Raw genomic sequence first — 26743 nt, forward strand, 5'->3', positions numbered from 1 at the left:
TTTCTTTCTTTCTTTTTTTTTTAAAGCAAGAGCTTTTCTTGTCACTGTACTATTTTACACTCCCAACAATGCGCAAGACCTCTAGTTTCTCTTCAGACTTGCCAACACTTGGTATTTGAGTCTTTAATTTTCTTCATTCTGGTGGATGTGTAATGGTATATTACTGTAGTGCTAATTTTCATTTCTCTGATAACTAATGATGCTGACCATCCTTTCATGTACTGATTAGCCATTCTGATTCTTTTAGAAATAAAATTACATGTATGCTAGACTTTTTGATGCTGTCCCAGAGGTCTCTGAAGTTCTATTTATTTTTTTCCCAATGATCCTTTTCTCTGTTCTTCATATTGGGTAATTTCTGTTGACTTACAAATTCACTGACTTTCTTTTGTCCTGTTTAATCTGTTATTTGCATCCAGCAAACTTCAAAAAATTCATATATTGTATTTTTTCATTCCAGAATTTCCATTTAGTTCCTTTTGTGGGGTTTCTATTTTTCTGCTGAGATTTCCTAACTATTTTATTCATTATGAGCATGAGTAGTCTCCTTTACATCACTGTATGCAGCTGCTTTAAAGTCCTTGTCTTCAAAATCCAACATCTGTGTTATCTCAATAGTGGTCTCAGATTGCTTTTTTATTGAGAATGGGTCATATTCTGTTTGTGCATTTCATGTAAATTTGGATTGTTTCCTGGACACTGTCAATATTATATGTGGAGACTCTCGATTCTAGAATATGCCCCTGAAGAGGACTGATCTTTGTTTTGTTTGTTTTAGGAAGGAATTAACTTAGGACTCAAACTGAAAACTCTTGGCTCTTGGGCAGCACTTCAATTCTTACTTCAGTTCTTCTAGCCTAACTGGGGCTGGCTGAAGTAGAGACTGACCACACACATGTAGCTCAGGGGTCAACTAGTGATTTAGGCAGTGTATACACAAAATTTATGGCTTTTCCTTTCTGCTCTTTGGGATACCTCACTTTCCTGTAACTGTGGATGCCCTGAAGCCTATTCTTCAAGCCAAAACTATAGCAGGTTTTGTGAAGTTGTAGGCATCCCTTGGCCTGCCTTGAGGCTAAAATCTGTAAAAAGTGAAAAATTCCTTAAGTGCCATTTCTTCCAGAATCATTCACTGATGGTCATTCTCCAGTATCTTCAGGTTTGTGTTTTTATACTTTTTATTTTTCTACATTATTCAAGATTATAGTTGTTATCTGTAGGGAGTTGGCCTGATAGAAACTTCCTCAGCCACTACTGGAAGCAAAACTGCCAGTACTTTAAAAAAAACACATTTGCGATGCTCTAGATCACTGCAGTTCACAGGTAGCAAGTAACTCTCCCATATGCGTGCATACCCAGGCTGCTATCAGTTTGATTATATACATACCAAGAAGTATCTGGTTTATAGAAATTATACTTGTTATTATAATTATGTAATTTAAAAAACTACAACATAAACCAATGGATTATGAGAACAAAGGGACTGTTGTCATTTCTATGAAAACTGCACTGAATGGTTTGAAAAGATTTATTAAAAGTCGCTAAAAATTTCTCGTGAAACTGAATTTAGTGAAGACAGTTGTAAACTAAAAAAAAAAAAAAATCACACACCTTTAGAAGGAATCTGCATTCAGATAATTTCACAAGTCATTAAGGTCTTGCTGTACTCCAAAGAAACAGAAACTCTAAAACTTGTAGACATGGGTATGGCTTATAAAAAAGATATGATAGTAGATGACAAATCAGCGGATACATAAAAAAAAAACCACCCTAAAACCTGTCTGTATATCATGTAAGACTGATGATTAAAAATACATTTATATGTTTTAAATGAAATAAAAGTTCAACATGGAACTGAATTATTTTGGTACCTGTAATGCTCCATTTTTACTGAAGGATGAAACACACTGCATTAGTCGACTTAGCTCTTCAGAAACTGCTTCCACCACCTTGGATAGAACTCGAGGTACCAATTCTTTGGAAATAGTGAACACCTGATGGAAGGGTTTAAAGTAAGAAGAAATGATGCATTATGGGAACATTCCTGACTTGAATTTGTTAAAAACAAAGAAATGCACAAAACGAAGTAACTCACAAGTCTTCTAAGTCATATTTTTAAAGGATCATAATTATGAATGAAAGGAAGATATAGACTTATACTTAAGTTGTATTAAGTGATTCATGCCAAAACTAATCCTCTTAAAATATATTGGCAAATATAATCTGAAAGGTATTGTTGATATTGACAAACTAAAAATAGTTTCAAAGATTTCTTCTTCCTCTTGCCCTTTTCACAAAAAGAAATATTTAAAGAGGAAATTATAGAAATAAAAATATACCGTGTCAGTTTTTTACCACAATTAAAAGAAAAACATACTGGGTCAGACTCTTCTTAGATTAAAACAAACACCATGTCATACTGGGCACTTTACTGTGTACTGGACAACAAAGTCCCCGGTTTTACTATTTGCTGAATTTAATATGTATTTCCTTTCATTGGACATAAAACATTTTCAAACTTTGAATTTTGATATTTTCAGGCTAAGAGCTATTATATTTGAAAATGTGGTGAAACAATTTACTATGCTGATTTATAAATTTGTCAAGTTAAGATCATGTAGGAAATACTAAATAATAAACATTATGAATGAAATTCTACTTTCAGTCATTGAGAAAAATTAAAAGGGGGTTTGAAAAACCTAATACAAATCATGGTTATTGATAGTGAACATTAATAAAAGCTGCCTCTTTAAGAATCACCATCATCACTAAAAATGCTTACATATTTTGCAATTCCTCTACCACCTGTCCATCTACCACAGAAATGCTTTCACTGACTGATGATTTAATTTTATCCTCTAATTTTATTGGAAGGTAACATAAGAAAGCATTTGTATATCTTTGATAAAATCATGATAAAAATAATTTTAAAATGTATGTGATAGGGTAGGGGGGTGGGGGGATGGGTTAGCCTGGTGATGGGTATTGAGGAGGGCACGTTTTGCATGGTGCACTGGGTGTTATGAACAAACAATGAATCATGGAACACTGCATCAAAAACTAATGATGTAATATATGGTGATTAACATAACAATAAAAAAATTTAAAAAAAAAAGAAAAAAAAATGTATGTGATAAATTCTTGCAGAGTTAAATCATATATAAACTATATTTATAAAGGAATGTATGTGTTTTCCTTTATTAAGAAATGAAAACTATAACACACTATATTTCTCTTTCTGCTCTAGTTGCTTCAAACTTAGAGCCAAATTTAGGAACAAGATAGCATTCTCTGTTTCCTTTGGTTACTCTTTTGTTTTAGCCTGGATTATCCATGTTTTTCCAGTTTACCTTGACAACCTCTGATAATTTTGGATGAAGACAGTGGTATAAACTAAATACACCTACATCAGCTCCATACAGCTTAAAAGGCACTCAAGCAACAGTGGAAATTATCTAATGATAACCTCTTTGGTGGGCCCCGTTTTATCTGGTCACCCATCAGTCTATGAGCTATAACAACTCTGAAAGTACTGGCAAAGCAGTGAGTAATGGATTGTGAAATTATAGAATAGGTACTCATAGTGGTGATAATAGTGATAGCAGCACCTCTTTTGATGTTCCTTAGAAGAGTCCTTCTAAGAAGGATGTTAACAAAGGAGGTTAATGTAAGGCTTAAGATGATAATGCTTCAAGTGAGGGCAAGCTTTAGGAAGAACCACAGGCATCAACATCTACATGTACCTAGTCAGCTGCTGATAGGAAACCATGCACCTGCTTCCTAACCTCAGGCTGCCCTTTCAGCCTATCTTTCTAACAAGTCTAGTTTTCTGGAATCCCAGGCTCTATGTAAGAACACATTGCTACATGAATAAGACACTAGTGCTTATTTGTATCCTGGTTAAAAAAAGGTTAATGAATTTTCCAAGATAAGGGATTTAATATACCTTTCAATTCAAGATAAGGAAAAAACATCTTTTCAAATCTCTCTTCTCCTTACCTTTTGAACATTAATGAATTTAGTTTTAAACACAATTTCAGAAAAAAAACTCTCATAGTTAAAAAGCACACGTGTGTGTGTGCATGCATGAAGACAGAGTTGTGTTTTATGTATACTCAAGATATATTCTGAAGGGAAAAAAGACTACCATAAAAACCATCAAATTTGCCTCTTTTTCTTTTTTCTAGTTACCCATATTTCTCAGGAACATCTAATGATAGCTTACCTCTGCATGCACAGCAATTATATTCACCAATGCTTCTTTTAAATAGTTTCTGACACCTGAAATCAAGATGAGGGAGGGAAAAAAAAGGCAGTTAATGGAAAGAAGCTACCATCTCCCTTGACGGCATTACTGTGCTTTGTACTACTGCCTTAGAGTTTTCTAAGGAGAAACAGAAAGTAACACTACCACTGTCTATTTCCTTCTGAGGGCCAAATGGTAAAAGGACTATTTTCGTACAGGTTAAAAAGAAAAAAAAGTTAAATTAGGCATTTTCTTTCATTGTTTTTCCATTTCTGTCATTATTTCTCTGAAACTGATGGTCAGTCTTTCAAAATTGAAATTTAAGACTCTCCTTCAGTTTCTTCACGTGTATGTGTCTGTGTGTGTACACACACTCACATTAGCAGACCAAAAAAAAAAAAGAAAAAGATAGAAGGAAGATATTTACCAAAGCTTATAAAAGCTAAATATCTATTATAACATTTTATCTCCAAAGGTAAAAGTTAAGTTATACAGAATGACCATTTTGATCTTAAAAAATTACTTCTGGGAGAAACTTCTGACAAAATCAAATCTGATTCTGTAAAGTAAGTTAAAGATTAGACAAAATACAAGATTTCAGGACAGTATAGGAGATTTAACAGTACAGGAGTCTGAAGTCAGATTATCTTGGATCAAACCCCAGTTTCATCACCTACAAGCTATGACTTCTGGCAATAAGACTGAGAGCCCAGTTTTCTATCAGAGTATAAGAGCAGTACCTATCTTGCAGGCTTATAGTGAGGATTATAGGAGATAATGCATGTGATTAGTCCTAATATCCACAGGGCTCAGTAAGAACTTTTATTATCATTATTTTGTAAGAAAAAAATGTTAAAACAAAATGCTGCTTTACTGTAACTCTAAAGAAATTACTTTTACTTGGAGTAGAATATTACTTCAGAATGCCTTCTAGAATTAATTGCAAATACTGAGAATTCCTTTTCTACAGAACAGAAAATTTTACTGTATTGTAAAATCATGGATGTTAACAGTAACAATATTAAGGAGAATCTTTTTCTATAATGTTATCTAAGCTGATTATTTAGAAAAGTTGAGATTAAAGGCCAAGAACTATAATCAACTTTCTGAACTGACATTTTCAGATTCTAAATATATAACTAGCTTTTGGTTCTGTCATATGCTATGGTATATAAATAGGTACACTATTTTTCTTTTGAGGAGGCAATTTATATATACTTTGGGATATGAAGGTTCAGGTGTTATTAATTGTTTTTCTGGTGGAAAAATTGAGGAAACTGTTGATGAGCAAACAAATATAATTCAGAAATTAGTTGAAATCAACTAATTGTAAGGTACAACAAATCTTATCTGGGAGGTAGGAGAGAAAAATATCAGGAACCTATCGTAAGTGAAAGTGAAATAGACTACCTTGTGCTCAAGACCAGAAAAGCTTTCTTCCTCTGAGGAAAGTCATACCACAGAGTTGTTCCCTTGGATTGTTCACCTGCTATATATAGTCAGGGCAACAGGGAGACCTGGCTGTAACACCTGTTTCTGATGACTATGATCACCCCAGTGAAAAGTTTCCTCTTGTCCCTTGTTCTCTGGGCAGTTCTCCTAGGGTGAGTGGAGGAAACCAGGGAAGGGCTCTCCAGTTCAAGAGTTCATAACCACTGTACTCAGGTCAAGAATTTTTAAATTGCAATACTGTGAAAGACTAGCCCATACATACATACATACATACATACATACCATGTATATAGTTACTAAAAATATATGCACAATCTTAGGCCAGTGATGATGTAAGGAACTTAAGAGTAAGAAATTCAATAGTCTCAGCTGTTCATGAAAACCAGGGTTCTGTCAATGCTACTATTTGAACGTGTGAAATGTCAGGAGTTTGGGTGCTAGCAATGTTCTAGCAATGATGATTTGAAATGTGAGGGCAGTTTTAACTTCTAAAATTCTTCAGTGTAAAAGAGAAGAGTGGGGCCAGAGTGCTGACTAAAAAGCAGAAAATTAAACTTAGAATAAAGCAAGCCAGTGTCACATGCTATCAACTCAACTCCCACTCTGACCCTGATAGGAAAAACATTTCCTGGCAAGAACCCATCAGACTGAGCATTACTAATAAAAACACCCTGTAAAAGAGATACATCTAAATTACTCAATATAATTCTTAAGATAAAGCTGTGAATAGTAAGAATAAAAGCACAAGATACTTTCAGCCATTAGAACTATATTGCTGTTGATAAAAAAATATGAAAACAAAATCAAGCTTCCTGTTTTAGGTTGACCACAGGTTTCACAAGGATAATATGTTAGAAGGAACACATAGCTTCAACCTGAACAAATTGAAGAAAAAAAATTTCTATCTCTTGGAGACTTAATTTTTATGAACAGGACAAAATGAAATAATTGTACCCCCCTTCAAAAAAACCACCACCACCACTTCAAGAGATAAGTGGTAATACTGGAAAAAAAGAAGGAAAAAAATCTGTGGCCCTAGGGACGAACAGAAAGAGAGCTCCTGGTCAAACCACATGTCAGGTCAGTAAAGGTTCAAAAAGACAGCAATAAATTGAACACGTCTGAAAAATGCATGCTTAGTTTGAGACAGAGATTTATGAATTATTATTATAACCTTCCAAAGCAATGCATATGCTGATGTTAATAACAATAAAAATTTTTAAATAAAAAATAAATCATTGGTTGCCTCTCTCCAAAAAGTTACCCACTGTGTTAAATACAGAGATAATTATTTTTTATTACATATTGGGCTGAAATTGTTATTAGTTCTAAGGGAATAGCTGACGTTCTCATTAATTCATTTAACATCAATTTGTTGAGATTCTACTCTATGGTGGACCCTGAAAGGCATACATCAGAGGTAGTGAGACATTAGGTCCTTCAAGAAGAGTATGTGTATATCCTCAAGATATGTGTTAAGACCCCAAAGTCACAGTTTTGAATTTTATCCTAAGGTACTGGTATTCACATATGTGTCTAAGTTGCATGTAGCAAATACGTGATATGAAAGGGTTTTATATTGTAAAAAACAAAACAAAAACTTTGCAATTTATACTAATTTGTGAAACATTTACTTACAATTTCTATTTTTTTTTTTTTTAAGTTCTTGAAAAGTTAAAGAATAGTACTGGGGAAGGGTAGAGAAAGGTCACTGGACCTAGAGACCAGACAGCGTCCGTGTCTAGGGACTGAGGTCTGAAGGTTCATAAACATCAGACAGATAAGATCTTTGTGGTCTTCCTAGTTAAGAATTTCAATTCCTTTCTCTTTACTCCACTCTACAGCCTGTTATCAGCTGAAGGAGAAACAAAACCAGTATCACACCCTACTCACTAGTCTACCCTCCCTAGCACCTACCCTACTCCACTCAGGGGTCCACACTGAGACCTTCAGATGTGTTTCTAAAAAACTAAACACAGATTAACCCCTTGGGTTTAAGTGCCTGGTGAGTTTTCTGTTTTAAAATGTTGCTCCAAATCCAAATGTCAATTCTTTTAAAAATGTGTACCCCAAAAAGCCTGTAACAATGGTAGGATGCCAGGGCTTGCCTTGCTTGCTCATGTGGTACTGGTGTCAAAGGATCCCTTCAAAACACAGCTGACAGAAGGTAGCAATCTTCTTTTTAGTGGCTAGAGTGACAAATTTGCTCTTTACTGACCTGGAAGAGGAAAGTACATGGAAATCATGCCAAAAGGACAGAAATTCAATTACTCAGAGTTGAAAGAAACAGATTTGGGTTTTGTAAAATGTAAAGTTTTGGTCTTCCCTATGATTTCACTGACAGCTGGCTAACTTCCTTGAATGGAATGGGTTAGATTTGGAAAGCAAGAAAGAGGTAGTAAGAATGCCAAGAAAGATCCTATAGCTGTCAGAGAAGAGCTGTAGATAAATTTTGTTATTAAAGTGGCTGAGGCCTTGAAGCGGATGCCAGAGTTTAAAGGGACCATGGTCCATGGGGGCAGGACCAGGATTTGATTTTTGGTTATGGTACTATTTTCAAAAGGTCTGTGATGACTATGACAAAGGGACGATTTTGTAGTTAATTTTGGTAGTTTATGTTTTCTTCCCACTACATTTTATTCTAGTTTAATGTTATTAACATTAATGGTTGATGATGACTTTTAAGTTCATTGAAGTGACAGAAAGAACACTCAAGGTAAAGCCAGAAGACTTGGGATTGAGGTTCTGGCTTATTTATATACTAATGATATGGCCCTAGACAAAAATCAGTTCACCTTTTAGACAACAGCCTAGTCTACAAAACGTAGAGATTACAATGTCTGTTTTGCTATCAAAACTGTTACAAAAATGTCATATATATTTATTCCCTTATTCTTTAAATATTTGTTGTGCATCAATTATGTGCTAGGCACTGCCAGGTGGTGGTGTACAAAAGTGAGCAAAACAGATATGGCCCCACTCTAAGAGAGCTTATCTTGGTGGTAGAGGGCATTTTGTAGATTACAAAACAGTACACATATTTTAGGTACTTTTTAAAGAAAGACATAAATAGTTGGGTAAAAGGTATGAAAACTAGCAGAAGAGCACCAATTTCTTTCTCTGAAACACACAGTTTAGAAGTTTGGATATTGTAACCCATCATGATTGTCCCCTGGCTGCAGCATACCCCAACTGTAGGTAAAGTTCTTTTGAGTGGCACCAACAATCTCTGAAGAGCTGAATGTGCACATTAGAGCATGACAGCCCAGGCACAATATCAAATGTTACTGGGATGTGCAATAACTGGAGATTTGTTTTTGACTATACACTTATTTTGCTAGTTTACACAAAATTCTCTAGAAGTTGGAATTTTAGTGGAACCGTTTTGTCACACTTTTCAGTGGTTTGGAAAGAACGGCTGAACATAACATACAGCAATGGTTAGGGAAGACCTGGCTTCTATGGGGACACCTGAGAAATGGCCTGAGTAAATCAGAATTATACATGTGAACAGAAGGCAGATGCAGGTGCTGACCTCAAATACTCATGTTACTTACTAACCAGTCACCTTGGGGGCAAGTTTCAGCTCTAACCGTGTAGCTTTCTCATTTATAAAATAGAGATACCATTTATTAAGTGAAATAACATTTCTAAGAGGCTAACAGTACATCTGTCAGAGAGCAGGGAGTCAGCAAATGGGAGGCAGTATTACCGGTTACAACCCAGTGACTCTCCCTTGTATTTCAGAGGTGGTACCCCTAGATCCCCTCTTACGTCCTCTCAGCGCCAACTCCCTCTCCTCCCACTGTAGCAGCTTTCCGTTGATTTATATGACTACTTAATTAATAACTATCTACCCTGCTAGATTGTTAACTCCACAGGCATAGGCATCCCCCTTCACTTACCACATCTTTGTATCCTGACTATCTATTACAGTGGCTGGTCTGAGGCACAAGTTCAAAAATATTTATGAATGAAGAAAAAAGGCAAACACTATGCATGTCTTGCTCACTAGTAAGTTCCCTTGACCCTCTTAAATAAAGTGATAAGGGAATGAATGAGTGAACAAATATATCAGAGAAAATTTTCAATGTATTTAGCATTCTATAATATATAATTTTGTACTTGAGCCATCATCCACTAAAAATGTAAATGCCTCAGTTTATGTGTAAAGGAGATGCTCTCTGCTAAAGCATGCATCTCTTATTTCTCATAGGATTTAAGAAAACAAAACAGTCCTGTTGAAATAATTTTACAGGATCCATTTGAAAAATATAATTTGAATAAACTAAGTATAGCAGAATGGGATACTGAGTCTAAATACATGTTTTCCAAATATGCTTTGTTTTTCTGGTTACTTAGCAAATAGCTTATTTCAAATAATCAAACTTTACATTTACTGAATGCTCACTATATGCTAGATACTCAGGAAGAAGCTCAGATATCTTAGAACATAATGAACACTTAGTAAATGTGTTAGGAAACCAGGGTTTTAGCTTTAGCTCCAACATTAAGTGGGCCATAAATGCCACATTTACAGTACTACTAGGATGTGAGCTGTCCATGTGAACAGTGCACAAAGAAAAAATAAAGCAAACTGACTTATTTCTTGGAGTTACAAATGTTACATTATTATGATGTACTAATAAGTATTGTTTTTAAAAAGGTTAACCTTAGATAAACCCCCCCAACTTTCCAAGGGAATGAGAACAACTTCTAAGTATTTACAATATGTATCTCCTCTACTCTCTGAATATAAAATTAGAATGTGTCATGATATTTGATCAAAAAAGTGTCCCCACCCACACAGTATCAATCTAGACTATCACTTAGCAATTAATCTAGTAGCCCAGTGTGGAAATTCCCCATGGAGAAAACAAAGCTCATCTCTGCTCTGAGCAAGAACCTGTAGGCTTCTTCTCGAAGGGTGGGCTTCCTGTAATTGGGTCTGGACCTCGTACCATCTTCTCCAATAATGAAGGTCTTGATTTTCATACATGAAAGTGGAAAAGAAATCTTTTTTCTTGCTATATTTGTCAGTTTCTCCTTTTAATCAAATAAGGGGGGCCTTGGTTTTGGAATAGGCATACTACTAAAAATATTTACCGAGTGCCTACTACTATTACATGCCAGACTCTTTCCCAGGTGCTGGGGATATAGCAGAGACCAAAAAAAACACAAAAAACAAAAAACACATTCATAAGAAATAAAGCCCCTCTCCTCACAGGACATACATTCTAACGGGGACACTACCAGATTTAAGAAAACATGACCATTTTGCACATGCGAGAGAGCCTTACACTGTCTCTAAAACACCACAAGAAATTGCATGAAGGAAAAAAGTCCGGCAAACACTAAAACTCACATTGGTAAACAGAGGGCTTCTGTTTGATGAAATCCTCAGCACCGTTTATGAGAAAAACGGTCCCCTGACATGTTGAAAGGATCTTAGTGTTGTTTTTGTGCCAATCTCATGGAATAATGCCTAGCAATGAGCTATAGTAGATAATATACAGGTGTGTATGGAATGAACTGGATTTACATCTTAGCTGGAAAATCAGCTAATTCGTGGAGCTTCAAGTTTTCTTTGAAATATGGGAAAATGTTTTATACATTAAAAGCGTTACATAAGCACATTTCATTCTTCTTATAATTAAAAATTTGGACAAACTGATAGGCAGAACTTCTCTAAAGAATGTCCATATTAAAAAACAGAACAGTGAACATTTTGGATTTATCAATCTTTCTTCTTGATTTTTTTATTTTGAAAAAAAAATTAAATGCTCATCAAAAATAATTAAAACAACACCGAAGTATATGTTTTCATAATAACAAATAAAAGTCCAATAAACTCCTTCATCCTTCGCCCTAGTTTGGTATGTATTTTCCAAATCTCTTCCTATGAATATAAATTTTTACCCCTCAGAAATGAGATTACACTACACATTCCTTCTTGAAACTTGCTTACTTCATTTTGTAATATATCACAAACATTTTCCCATGCCAGTGTATACATATCTACCTTACCATTTTCAATGGTTGCCTGGTATTCTATGTTATAGATGTACCACAATTTATTTATTGCTATTTATTCTAATTTATTAATTTTATTCTATTCATAATTTATTCTCCTACTATTAGACAATTACATTGCCTTTCAGTACATACTACTATAAATAATGCTGCAATGAATATCAATCCTTGTGTTCTCATAGAATAATTTATGTAAGGTATCTTCCTAGAAGTGGGATTGCTGAGTCAAAGGTTTTGTTTTGATCAGTTTTGCCAAGCTGTCATTCAAAGCCATACAAAATTATAACTCTGCTTCTTCATGCCTTTTTATTTTAACTTGGATTCTCTAATTACTATAGTTAATAACTATAATATGTGCTCCTCCTCAATTATGATAATGACAAAACTAAGCACTAAAATAAAATTTTAACCAAAACACAAAGATCAAAGAAAATTTATTAAAATTTACACAAGACTTATACTCAATCTAACTGTAAAAAAACCAGCTAAAAAAGAGCTAGGGAGAAAGAGCACTGTGAAATTACAGAAAACAACTGCTGTACTGTTCGAACCTATACCAAGAATGCAAACTTTTCCATGAAGCATTTCCTGTCATAATTGGACAGACAACTCCTTTAAACACAGACTGATTTCAAGGTATGCTGCCTAATGTTGTTTTGAAACATGATACTCTTCAGTCAATACTATAAGAAATCAAACTTTGGAAACTCTGGAGATACTACCTACTTTATAAACCACATTTCCTGTTTTTAACCCCCATGACCTAAATCAGTTATCAGTCCTAGTCTACAGATAAAAATAGATTGAAAAATACTATAAATATCTCACAATGTACTTTTTTTTGGGTCAAACTGAAACACTACATGAAAGAACTTTGGGGTATTTTTTTCTAAATAAATTATCTATTCAATTACACTCTGAAGACACATTATTGAAATTACTGCCTATTAAAAGAAGGCAACCAGAAACTATCAATATTGGCAGACAGACAGAAAGGCCTAAATATTTTGCAACAAAATTAGCTTTTGTTGGAATAGAGAAAGGGTTTTAAGTTCCAGGTCTTCATGTTTTAGTTTGTTCATTCCTAAATTGATCTCTTTTCCTAAACAGATAAATGTCTTTTGCCATATCAGAGATTTTTAAAATGAACACTTGAGGAGAGGATGCCCTTCATATGTAGTATATGAATGAATAATCTCAACCTTTACAGTTCTCTATTTTCTTTCTCGGGATATGATCTCCTAGTTTTTAAATATGAATAGGAAAACTCTGTCCTATGAAAAGAGAACATATGGCCAGTAGTGAAAATAACAGTAAAATTATTTCATGGCTTATGTTTTCCATTTGTAAGAAAGGATTTATATTCATAACAGTTTAGCATTCATATACATCATAGATAAATAGCTTTCAAGTCTCAAAAATGAGCAAAGATATCACAACATCTCCCATTTCAAAGTTAAAGTCTGATTGGTAAAACAGATTATGAATTACACTAACATAGAATATTACAGAACACTTTATATATTTAGCATAGAATATCAGTTTCATCATTTGAAACATGATACACTGAATTTCAGGCCTAAAGGTAGCCATTTAATCATTTAACATCAGCTAATAAATCGAACTCATTTGTTTCAATTTAGTCTTTTGGCAGAAAAAATTTGTTTCATTAGAAGGCAACTTCAATTAGCAAAGTGAAAGAGACAAGAAAATAAAATTCATTCTATCTATGCAAATGTATGCATTTTGTTTTACACTTGCAATGTTTTATTACATTTGTATATAGCATTTCATAAACAGGTCTGTAGTGACTGTTCAATTTCAAAATCTCAGGGTTTTTTTTTAATAAAATGACATTGATTAAATCAAAATTAATAAATGCTTATGAGAGAAGCCAGGCTGAAGAACATGGCACAAGAGCCTGACTGAATTAGAATCCTGGCTCCCCTAGTTGGCTGTGTGGGCCTCTGTGATTCACTGAACAAACACACAGTAAGTGCTCTACCACCGTCTGACCTATGACAGATGGTACTGTCAATGTTATGGAGCAGCTGTTGCATCCCTATAACTGGAATCACCACTGTGGAGCACAGCAAACAAATAATAAGGTAAAGTGCCTACTCTCAACATATGGCTCCGTATACAACTTAAGAAATAAAACTGTTTTAGCCATTAAACTAAAAAAAGTGTTGAAATTAAAAACAATGAAGTTGTAATAAAATTGAAGGCAGAGAAAAGCCAATAGGTAACTTGGATTTTAAAGTCCAATTTAAGAAATTTTCTTTAATTGATGTACAGTTGATAAAAAATGTCACATCAGTTTGAGGTGTACAACATAGTGATTTAACAATTCTATTATGCTATGCTCATAAGTGTACTTACCATCTGTTAACATACAACACTCTCAGAATACCACTGACTACATTCCCCATGCTATACCTTTCATCCCTGTGACTTATTCATTCCATAACTGGAAGCCTGAGCCTCCCACTCCCCTTCACTCATTTTGTCTATCCTCCCATCCCTCTCCCTTCTGGCAAACAACAGTTTGTTCTTTTTATTTATATAGGGTCTGTTTCTGGTTGTTTGTTTTTAGATTCCACATATAGGTGAAATCGTTGGGGTATTTGTCTTTTTGTGTCTAACTTATTTTACTTAGCATAATATCCTTTAGGTCCATCTGTGTTATCACCTCACACTAGTCAGAACAATTAGTATCAAAAGGACAAGAAATAAAAAGTGTTGGTCAGGATTTGAAGAAAAGGGAACCCTTGTGCACTGTTGGTGGGAATGTAAATTGGTACAGTCACCGTGCAAAACAGTATGGAGATTCCTCAAAAAATTAAAAATAGCAATAACATACAATCTAGTAATTCCACTACTGGGTATTTACCCAAAGAAAACAAAAACACTAATTCAAAAAGATAATATGCATCCCTATATTTATTGTAACATTATATACAATAGTCAAGATATGGAAGCAAACTAAATGTCTAAATTTTTTAGATTTTCCTAGATGTACAGTTTAAACTGTAGAGAGTTAAATAGACAAAAAGTCTATTTAAACTGTAGCAGTAGTTTGCAGTTCTACAAAAGAGGAAAGTTGTGGGGTTAAACTTTGTATTTTAATTCAGAAGCTTCTAAAAAGGAATTTTTAATATGTTCTTTTAAACAAATTGTGGATCACTACATCAAAAACTAATGATGTATTGTACGGTGACTAACACAACAAAATAAAATAAAATTTAAGAAAAAAGAAAAAAAAACAAATATTGTGTACAAACTTTAAAACATCAATGTTTGGATCAAAACAAGACCCAGCTTATTTTCTGCTTGCTGTAAATTAAGCAAACATGCTATAATAAAAACAAAATGAAGTGAAAAAAATAGGTATAATTTATAGTAAATACATAAATCTTAAGTGTATAACCTGATGAGTTTTTACATTTGTATACACACATAGAACCACAATCCACATCAAGAGAATATTTATATCCAGCATCCCAGCAGGCTTTCTTGGTAGTCCTTCCCAGACAATATCCCTGTCTAAAATGAAATCATTATTCAGATCTCTCTCTCTCCATTGATCCATGTGTTGGCTTTCATATAAATGAAATAATGGACTCATAAAGAAACAGACAGTACTCTTTCGAATCTGGCTTCCTTCCCTCAACAGTGTATCTGTAAGAACCATTAGTGTTGTTGCATATAAGAGAGTATGGTCATTCTCGTTGCTATACAAATCTCACTGAATGACCACACCATGATTTATGTATCCATTCTAACTGCTGACAGACATCCGAATTGTTTCCAATTTTTAGCTATTTTTTAAATTTTTAAAAATATTTTATTTATTTATTTATTTGTCAGAGAGAGAGAGAAAGCACAACCAGGGGGAGCAGCAGGCAGAGGGGAAGCAAGCTTCCTGCTGAACAAGGAGCCCAATGCAGGGATGGATCCCAGGACCCTGGGATCATGACCTGAGCTGAAGGCAGATGCTTAACCGCCTGAGGCGTCTCAATTTTTAGCTATTTTAAATAGAGCTGCTATGAATATTGTTGTTGTCTTTGGTAAGCATAAACACTCATTTCTCTTAGGTAACAGAACTGGGTCATTGCAGAAATGCAAATTTATCTTTAGTGGGCACTGCCAGTTTTCCAATGGTGAAAGACTGTGTGCCCCACCAAAAGCACTTCACTTAACATTAAGTATAGTCTTGTTGGATATGGGCATACATGTCTAAAAGTAGCACTTGCTCTAGTTTAAAAAAAGGGGGGGAATTTATCAGTTTTCCTTAAAAAAAAAAAAAAAAAAAGCCACAGCACAAATCAAAAAAGAGAAAAAAGTCCAAGAATATACACCAATTTTTCTTTTCATTAATACAACCCAGCTTTACTGTACAGTACAAGAATGTTAATCTTTTTCATATCCACCATATTAAACTCCCTGAAGGTGGCTTTTTGTGATTTCATAAAACCTATTAAGCTCCTTCAATACACAAACTTGCTAAAAGTGATATGCATTCTACATATAATTCTTAAAGTTCTTGTAACGATAATCATAGGTTGTTACACCATTTGCAATCAGAAATGACAGCAATTTCAAAAATGAAAAAAGGGTTTTCAAATATATATTTATGAATTTACTTTGGTTGTCAAACATTTTTATCAGTATTATACATTATCACAAAATTGAAGTAAATTGATACAAAATCCATATCCCAAATAAATATCTCAGATGATATAAAGATTTTATTAACACTATGTTTAACTCACTCCTATAGACACAAACTGCTTTGTTGATGTCTATTGTTCCAATCACTTAAAACTTAGGGGCAAACTGAGTTTTGGATTCCAACAGTATCACTGTTGGACTGTCTATACAATACAGAGTTTACCACATTAATTAGCTTGCTGATAAATGATAAATTGAGGCAGAAAGAGAAAAGTCCCAGTTAGGTCAATCACATGGTGCTCCAGGACCTTCAATAACCCTTCACCTGGGCTGGGTTTCCTCAGCTCTGGAGGGGAGGGTATGTCAGGTGTCTGAGCCCCTCCCAGGCCTGTCAGTCTCCCTTCTAATGGAGATTCCCAGAAAATGTTCAAGATGATGTTGTTTTAAAAACCCATACTCAAAAGTTTTCCACTGTGATATTCAACAGTTATCAAAATGGCTTATTATTAAGCTGTACTAAAGTATTTTGGGGTGGGCTTTTGCCGTTTAAGACAAAATGGTTAAGGAAGTTGCATGTAATTAATCCAACAAATATTTACTAAACTGTTTATTTCTGAAGTTTTCTCCTAGTACTGGGGGAGAGACACAGAGATGGCATTTCTTTCCCTTTCTTTTCCCCCAGTTTCAGGTCTCTCTTGATTTTTTTAGTGTCTATTTGTCTGGGGTCGTTGTTACCCTATTAGCATTTTGATCTCTCATTCATCTATTTTCCTCCGGACAAAATGACAAATCTGAAAAAATCACCTCAACAAAAGAACAAGAGGCAGTACCGACTGCCAGGGACCTAATCAACACGGACATTAGTTAAGATGTCGGAACTAGAGTTCAGAATGACAATATCAAAGATACTAGCTGGGTTTGAAAAAAGCATGGAAGATATTAGAGAAAACCCTTCTGGAGAAATAAAAGAACTAAAATTCTAACCAAGCCAAAATCAAAAAGGCTATTAATGAGGTGCAATAAAAAATGGAGGCTCTAACTGCTAGGATAAATGAGGCAGAAGAAAGAAATAGTGATATAGAAGACCAAATGATGGAAAATAAAGAAGCTGAGAAAAAGAGAGATAAACAACTACTGGATCACACGGGCAGAATTCAAGAGATAAGTGATACCATAAGACGAAACAATATTAGAATAATTGGGATCCCAGAAGAAGAAGAAAGAGAGAGAGGGGCAGAAGGTATACTGGAACAAATTATAGCAGAGAATTTCCTAATTTGGGGAAGGAAACAGGCATCAAAATCCAGGAGGCACAGAGAATCCCCCTTAAAATCATTAAAAATAGGTCAACATCCTGACATCTAATAGTAAAACTTACGAGACTCAAAGACAGAGAGAAAATCCTGAAAGCGGCTCAGGAGAAGAGATCTGTAACCTACAATGGCAGAAACATTAGATTGGCAACAGACCTATCCACAGAGACCTGGCAGGCCAGAAAGGACTGGAATGATATATTCAGAGCATTAAATGATAAAAACATGCAGCCAAGAATACTATATCCAGCTAGGCTGTCATTGAAAATAGAAGGAGAGATAAAAAAGCTTCCAGGACAAACAAAAACTAAAGGAATTTGCAAACACGAAACCAGCCCTACAAGAAATATTGAAAGGGGTCCTCTAAGCAAAGAGAGAGCCTAAAAGTAACATAGACCAGAAAGGGACACAGACAATACACAGTAACAGTCACCTTACAGGTAATACAATGGCACTAAATTCATATTTTTCAATAGTTACCCTAAATGTAAATGGGCTAAATGCCTCAATCAAAAGACACAGGGTAACAGATTGGATAAAAAAAAAAACAAGACCCACTGATATGCTGTCTGCAAGAGGCTCATTTTAGACCCAAACACACCTCCAGACTGGAAGTGAGGGGGTGGAAAACCATTTACCATGCTAATGGACACCAAAAGAAAGCTGGGGTGGCAATCCTTATATCGGACAAATTAGACTTTAAACCAAAGACTCTAATAAGAGATGAGGAAGGACACTATATCCTACTTAAAGGGTCTATCCAACAAGAAGGGCTAACAATTGTAAATATCTATGCCCCTAACATGGGAGCAGCCAATTATATAAGGCAATTAATAACAAAAGCAAAGAAACACATTGACAACAATACAATAATAGTAGGGGACTTTAACACTCCCTCACTGAAATGGACAGATCATCTAAGCAAAAGATCAACAAGGAAATAAAGACTTTAAATGACACACTGGACCAAAAGGACTGCACAGATATATTCAGAACATTCTATCCCAAAGCAACAGAATACACATTCTTCTCTAGTGCCTGTGGAATATTCTCCAGAATAGATCACATCCCAGGTCACAAATCAGGTCTCAACCGGTACCAAAAGACTAGCATCATTCCCTGCTTATTTTCAGACCACAATGCTTTGAAACTAAAATTCAATCACAAGAGGAAAGTTGGAAAGAACTCAAATACATGGAGGCTAAAGAGCATTCTACTAAGGAATGAATGGGTCAACCAGTAAATTAAAGAAGAATTTAAAAAATTCATGGAAACCAATGAAAAGGAAACCACAACTGTTCAAAATCTTTGGGATGCAGCAAAGGCAGTCCTAAGAGGAAAGTATTTAGCAATACAAGCCTTTCTCAAGAAACAAGAAAGGTCTCAAATACACAACCTAACCCTACACCTAAAGGACTTGGAGAAAGAACAGCAAATAAAGCCTAAGCCCAGCAGGAGAAGATAAATAAGAAAGACCAGAGCAGAAATCAATGAAATAGAAACCAAAAGAACAGTAGAAAAGATCAACGAACCTAGGAGCTGGTTCTCTGAAAGAATTAATAAGATTGATAAACCTTCGCCAGATTTACCAAAAAGAAAAAAGAAATGACCCAAATAAAAAAATGAATGAAAAAGGAGAGATCACAACCAACACCAAAGAAATACAAACAATTCTAAGAACATATTATGAGCAATGCTCATATGCCAGCAAATTAGATAACCTGGAAGAAATGGATGCATTCCGAGAGATGTATCAACTACCAAAACTGAACCAGGAGGAAATAGAAAACCTGAACAGACCTATAACCACTAAGGATATTGAAGCAGTCATCAAAAATTTCCCAACAAACAAAAGTCCAGGGCCAGATGGCTTCCCAGAGGAATTCTACCAAGTACTTAAAGAAGAATTAATACCTAATCTTCTGAAACTGTTCCAAAAATAGAAATAGAAGGAAAACTTCCAAACTTGTTTTATGAGGCCACCATTACCTTGATCCCCAAACCAGACAAAGACCCCATCAAAAAGGAGAATTACAGACCAATATCCCTGATGAATATGGATGCAAAAATTCTCACCAAAACACTACCCAATAGGATCCAACAGTACATTAAAAGGATTATTCACCACGACCAAGTGGGATGATTTATCCCTGGGCTGCAAGGTTGGTTCAACATCTGCAAATCAATCAATGTGATACAATACATTAATAAAAGAAAGAACAAGAACTATATGATCCTCCAAATAGATGCAGAAAAAGCATTTGACAAAGTACAGCATCCTTTCTTGATCAAAACTCTTCAGAGTATAGGGATAGAGGGTACATATCTCAATATCATAAAAGCCATCTATGAAAACCCACCGCAAATAGATTCTCAATGGGGAAAAACTGAGAGCTTCCCCCTAAGGTCAGGAACACAGCAGGGATGTCCACTATCACCACTGCTATTTAATGAAGTACTAAAAGTCCTAGCCACAGCAATCAGACAACAAAAAGAAATAAAAGGCATCAAAATCGGCAAAGAGGAAGTCAAACTCTCACTCTTTGCAGATGATATGATACTTTATGTGGAAAACCCAAAAGACTCCACCCCAAAACTGCTAGAACTCATACAGGAATTCAGTAAAGGCAGGATATAAAATCAATACACAGAAATCAGTGGCATTCCTATACACCAACAACAATACAGAAGAAAGAGAAATTAAGGAGTCGATCTCATTTACAATTGTACCCCAAACCATAAGATACCTAGGAATAAATCTAACCAAAGAGGCAAAGAATCTGTACTCAGAAAACTACAAAATAGTCATGAAAAAAATTGAGGAAGACACAAAGAAATGGAAGAACGTTCCATGCTCATGGATTGGAAGAACAAATATTGTGAAGATGTCAATGCTACCTGGAGCAATCTACACATTTGATGCAATCCCTATCAAAAGACCATCAACTTTTCTCAACAAAATGGAACAAATAAATCTAAAATTTGAATGGAACCAGAAAAGACCCTGATAGCCAGAGGAACATTGAAAAAGAAAAGCAAAGCTGGTGGAATCACAATTCTGGACTTCAAGCTCTATTACAAAGCTGTCATCATCAAGACAGTATGGTACTGGCACCAAAACAGACACATTGATCAATGGAACAGAATACAGAGCCCAGAAATGGACCCTCAACTCTACAGTCAACTAATCTTTGACAAAGTAGAAAAGAATGTCTAATGGAAAAAAGACAGTCTCTTCAACAATTGGTGTTGGGAAAATGGGACAGCCACATGCAGAAGAATGAAACTGGACCATTTCCTTACACCACACACAAAAATAAAATGGTTGAAAGACCTAAATGTGAGCTAGGAGTCCATCAAAATCCTAAAGGAGAACAGAGGGAGCAACCTCTTCGACCTCAGCCACAGCAACTTCTTCCTAGAAACATTGTCAAAGGAAAGGGAAGCAAGGGCAAAAATGAACTAGTGGGACTTTATCAAGATAAAAAGCTTTTGCACAGCAAAAGAAACAGTCAACAAAGCCAAAAGACAACCGACAGAATGGGAGAAGATATTTGCATATGACATATCAGATAAAGGGCTAGTATCCAAAATCTATAAAGAACTTATCAAACTCAACACCCAAAGAACAAACGATCCAATCAAGAAATGGGCAGAAGACATGAACAGACATTTTTCCAAAGAAGACATCCAAATGGCCAACAGATACATGAAAATGTGCTCAACATCGCTCGGCATCAGGGAAAGCCAAATCAAAACCTCAATGAGATACCACCTCACACCAGTCAGAATGGCTAAAATTAACAAAGTCAGAAAACTAAAGATGTTGGCGGGGATGCGGAGAAAGGGGAACCCTCTTTCACTGTTGGTGGGAATGCAAGCTGGTGCAGCCACTCTGGAAAACAGTATGGAGGTTCCTCAAAAAATTGAAAATAGAGCTACCCTATGACCCAGCAACCACACTACCGGGTATTTACCCCAAAGATACAAATGTAGGAATCCGAAGGGGTACGTGCACCCCAATGTTTATAGCAGCAATATCCACAATAGCCAAACTGTGGAAAGAGCCAAGATGTCCATCGACAGATGAATGGATAAAGAAGATGTGGTGTATATATATATATATATATATATACACACAATGGAATATTATGCATCCACCAAAAGGAATGAAATCTTGCCATTTGCAATGACGTGGATGGAACTGGAGGGTATTATGCTGAGCGAAATAAGTCAATCAGAGAAAGATGTATCATATGACCTCACTGATAGGAGGAATTCTTAATCTCAGGAAACATACTGAGGGTTGCTGGAGTGGTGTGGGCTGGGAGGGATGGGGTGGCTCGGTGATAGACATTGGGGAGGGTATGTGCTATGGTAAGCGCTGTGAATTGTGTAAGACTGTTGAATCACAGACCTGTACCTCTGAAACAAACATTATATGTTAAAAAAAAAAAAAGATACTAGGAAGGGAAAAATGAAGGGGGGGAATTGGAGGGGGAGATGAACCATGAGAGACTATGGACTCTGAGAAAGAAACTGAGGGTTCTGGGGGGGGGTGAGGGGATGCGTTAGCCTGGTGATGGGTGTTAAAGAGGGCACATACTGAATGGAGCACTGGGTGTTATACGCAAACAATGAATCATGGAACACTACATCAAAAACTAACGATATAATATATGGTGATTAACATAATAAAATAAAAAAACAAAAACAAAAAGAAACAGAAGTTTCACAGATTCATAATTACAGAACATACATACATAGTCCTTCTAATGTCTTCCTGACTAGGAGACACCTCTTTAGAGGATTCTCTAAAGACACCTTTCCCTACCTGACTGGTAAGATTTGTGATGTTAGGGAATTGGCTTACCTTGTGCTAACTTGAACAGAAGCAATAGTATTGTTGGAACATAAGAAGCCACCAGGTAATGTGACTGCTGCTTACACTGCTTATCCAATGATAGAATGAACTTCTGAATAGTTAATGAGACAGAGAAACCACAAAAAAAGCCAGGGGCACATAGGGAGGACAGGAACAAAGTATGGAAAGAGTAAAAAAAAAGCTTCTTCAAATTTTACATTATTTCAATATTTGAATTATTTCATTCCCTTCCAATGACTGACTCCACATCTGGGATAAGAAAGCACAGGGTAAGCATGCAACACCTCAACATACCAAAGAGCAAAGGAGAATCATGAAGCAGTATTTTCAGTAATACTGCTTCAGACCATCTATACTATCAGACAATACTTCAGACCATCTGAAGACTCCCCAGCCAAACAGGGCACAAACTGATTATTAAAAAAATAGTAACTACTATACTGAGTTGAAACTCATAAAATATGCTCAAACCAATAAAAATTTAAAAAAATTTTAAATCTTATTGATCACTTTTTTTTTTAAGATTTTATTTATTTATTTGACAAAGAGAGACACAGCAAGAGAGGGAACACAAGCAGGGGGAGTGGGAGAGGGAGAAGCCCCAACATGGGGCTCGATCCCAGGACCCCGGGATCATGATCCCAGGATCCCGGGATCATGACCTGAGCCGAAGGCAGACGCTTAATGCCTGAGCCACCCAGGCGCCCCTTGATCACTTTTTCAAAATGTGAGGGAACCAACTCATTCTGAAAAAATAAAAAAGATAAAGAATCAAGAATTTACCCTGCCTTTCCTGTAGGAACTATACTCTCAGAGTAACCAAACAGCTGATGAATTTTTTTATTTTTTAGTGTTTCAGCTAACAATCATGAATTTGTAATCCTTAAGGAAATAACAGGTCAGTGCAATAATTCCCAAAGATGCTAAAACCATCAGATGAAAAGTTTATGATAAACTTTTGTTATGATAAAAGTTATGATAAACTTTTAAAGAGTGGATCAATCTGATAACACTTGAATCCAATTTTCAATCTTAAGATCATAAAAAGAGAGACAACCAAACCCTATGTACCTCCTGGTGGCAGCAAACAAAATTAAAACAAAATGAAGCCTGAAACAGATAGAGCTATTTTATTAATCACAAATTTATAGGAAGCACAAGGAACAGAGGAACATGGTAAATGACACCATGAGGAAGCAATCTGAAAAATCCAGAAAGTGAGAATACCTATAGAACAATCTCATTTATTCAACAAATAAAATGAAGAAGGATTCCTAGAGGAAGAAAAAAAAAATTAAGAGACATATCAACCAAATGCAATATATAGAGTTGGCTGAATCCTGATTGGAACAAATTGCCTAAAAAGCTTTTACGATTTCTGAACATTGACTAGATATTTGATGAAATTGAGAAATTACTGTTAATTTTTTTCCAGATCTGATGAGGTTATTGTGGTTTTGTTTTGGGGTTTGTTTTTTTTGTTTTGTTTTGTTTTGGTTTTTTTTAGATCAGTCCTTATCTGATCTGTGTATGGATGAAATGATCTCATGTCTGGGATTCATTTCAAAATAATATATCCCAGGGTAGTAGGGAATTGAGGGGTACAGATAAAAGGAAATTGGCCATGAGCTCATAACTGTTGAAGCTGGCCAACAGGTCAATCAAGATTTGTTTTACTATTCTGTCTTAATAGATGCCTGAAATGTCCAAAATGAAGTTTAAAAAATGACTTACACTGTTTATTTGCACAAAAGTACTTTAGTTTACCCTGATGACAAACAGCATAGTTTGCAGCTATCAATTTAATACATAATACAATAAATGCTGCATGTAATGAAGAAAATATGTAGGCCACAGGTCATCTCAAGGTTAATAAATTTCACATTGAAAAATGCTTGGCAGACAGAAAAATTATAACCAAATGTTCAAAGCATTGCACAAATGGTTTTATGGAACTGACTCTAATACACTAAACTGCATATAAAAAAGGAGAAAAGTGTCTGAAAAAAAAAAGGTAAGGTGAAATAATGAAACTGATTAAAAAAAAATGACTGACTAGGATTATCCTTCTTAGGAAATGTAAAATTGCTTTTCTCAGAAGTAGATCAAATACAAGTTTATTAAATCTACTTCATAATACTTTTAAATGAAATTAAGAAAAACAGTCCAAGAAATGAGTAAAACTAATCTTTCAGAGTTCAGTAAGGGAAAAGATTATTGACTTAGACTTCTCTCTTCAAAGAGGAAGTTCACTCAATTAGCATTTGCTTTGATCAAAAGCAGAAGTATAATAAAGTGTCAAACCACTCCATGACTAGAAAGCAGGAAAGTTGTGGAAGATGGGTCATAAGAGAAAGATAAGAGAACCACTAATGTTCCAAATTCAGAGAAGGGGACAGATTTTTTAAAATGTCCAACAAATAGCAAAAGGAATGTGATGTTAATAATGGTGCCCTTAAAATTCTACAAGGCTCAAAGAATCTTCAGAATGATTTTAAAAAGGTAAAATTGCATTTAAAAGATCATTGAACACTACATCAAAAACTAATAATGTGCTATATAGCTAATTGAACATAATAATAATTATTTAAAAAATAAAAAACAAAATAACATAAAAAAAGTATGTAAAACTGCTTTCCAGAGTAGGAATTGAGTCTCTTATATATGTTTAAAAAATAAGGGAAAAACAGTTATTTCAGTTCAAGTACTTTGGTGTACATCACTACTAAATTATGTGTACGAGAGACATTGCTGGGATTTTAAACTAAAGAAGCAAATTATCACTTTAGAAACATTTTCCTGGCACTCTAACGACTGTAAGTTGCCTAGTTGCTCCTGCATTGACAATCAGTTGTTGCATGATTCTGCTGGCTGTCTGTGAGGAAGGAGGAAGGAGCCAAACTAATATTTTACAAGATGACACTCCACATCATTACAGACCGCAGTAAGTCTAAAAGTTCTCTCCCTGTACTGCAGTGTCCTAATAAACATCTGAATCAGTATTACAAGTTTTTCTTTTCACTGAGCATATACTGCTTTTCTATCGATAAAAAAATCCATAAGCAAAGGTATCCCCTCAGTTTAACTTAAACTTCAAGTTCTCTTCCCTTAGCTTCATTTTGAATTTTTTGTTAAAGCATTTAAATGTACTTTTACTGCAATGTCATTTCTGACCAGCTCTGCATGCCCACGCCATACTGCCACCAAACATTACCCTCGTATAATAGTATTTTATTAAAGATATCAATTCAGTGGAAAATATAGGTGTTTTTCCATTCTTTTTTTTAATATTTAATTTATTTATTTGACAGAGACACACAGGGAGAGAGGGAACACAAGCAGGGGGAGTGTGAGAGGGAGAAGCAGGCTCCCTGCTGAGCAGGGTGCCTGACGCCGGGTTCGATCCCAGGACCTCAGGATCATGACGTGAGCTGAAGGCAGACGCTTAACTGACTGAGCCACCCAGATGTCCCTAGGTGTTTTTCCATTCTAAATAGTACATTCTTCTATGGGAATTTAGAATGCTGCATTTCAGTCATACAAGCTAGCATCTGTTTCCAAGATTTTATTTTATTTTTTTAAGATTTTATTATTTGAGAGAGAGAATGAGAGAGAGAGAGAGCATGAGAGGGGGGAGGGTCAGAGGGAGAAGCAGACTCCCCGCTGAGCAGGGAGCCCGATGTGGGACTCGATCCCAGGACTCCAGGATCATGACCTGAGCCGAAGGCAGTCGCTTAACCAACTGAGCCACCCAGGCGCCCCTGTTTCCAAGATTTTAAAGGACCTAATTATACTTTACACACTGGCCAAAGAAAACTATACATTTGTTGCCCTGTTTAAAGTTAGTCTAAGTTGAATTTACAGATACAGAAATACATGCATTTGGAACACTGTAGCTAGAATAAAAATGTGACATCAGCCTGTAAATCTCTCTACTCAAAGCCTGTAAAATATTTCCCTCATGCACAGATGGAAAATACATTTGCTTTTCATTCACAAATTCAGCAAATATTAGTTTTCCAAGTTGTTCAAGATAGAAGTTCCTGATTTCCAAGTTTAAAATTCAAATAGAGAAGCTGATGGTAATACGAGATGAAATTATTGTGATTCTTAAGTAAGTTAGAAGCACTCATATACTCC

The 26743-nt window shown here is 35.3% G+C and overlaps 1 protein-coding gene across 4 annotated transcripts in view; it reads right to left on the reverse strand.

Annotated features, from left to right (window-relative positions):
• The window catches only part of EXOC2 (exocyst complex component 2), a 287187-nt gene that overhangs the window by 25101 nt on the left and 235343 nt on the right, over positions 1-26743 (reverse strand). For all 4 annotated transcript variants that reach the window (XM_025890968.2, XM_025890967.2, XM_025890964.2 and 1 more), the window contains 2 exons: positions 4226-4281; positions 1872-1994 (listed from right to left, as the gene is read on the reverse strand). In XM_025890968.2, the coding sequence (XP_025746753.1) occupies positions 1872-1994; positions 4226-4281 (179 nt within the window). The remainder of the gene's footprint in view (positions 1-1871; positions 1995-4225; positions 4282-26743) is intronic.

The sequence above is a fragment of the Callorhinus ursinus genome, unplaced genomic scaffold (genome assembly GCF_003265705.2).
Source record: "Callorhinus ursinus isolate GAN/ISIS: 27379988/994484 unplaced genomic scaffold, GSC_fseal_2.0 scaffold26, whole genome shotgun sequence".
Classification (NCBI taxonomy): Eukaryota; Metazoa; Chordata; class Mammalia; order Carnivora; family Otariidae; genus Callorhinus; species Callorhinus ursinus.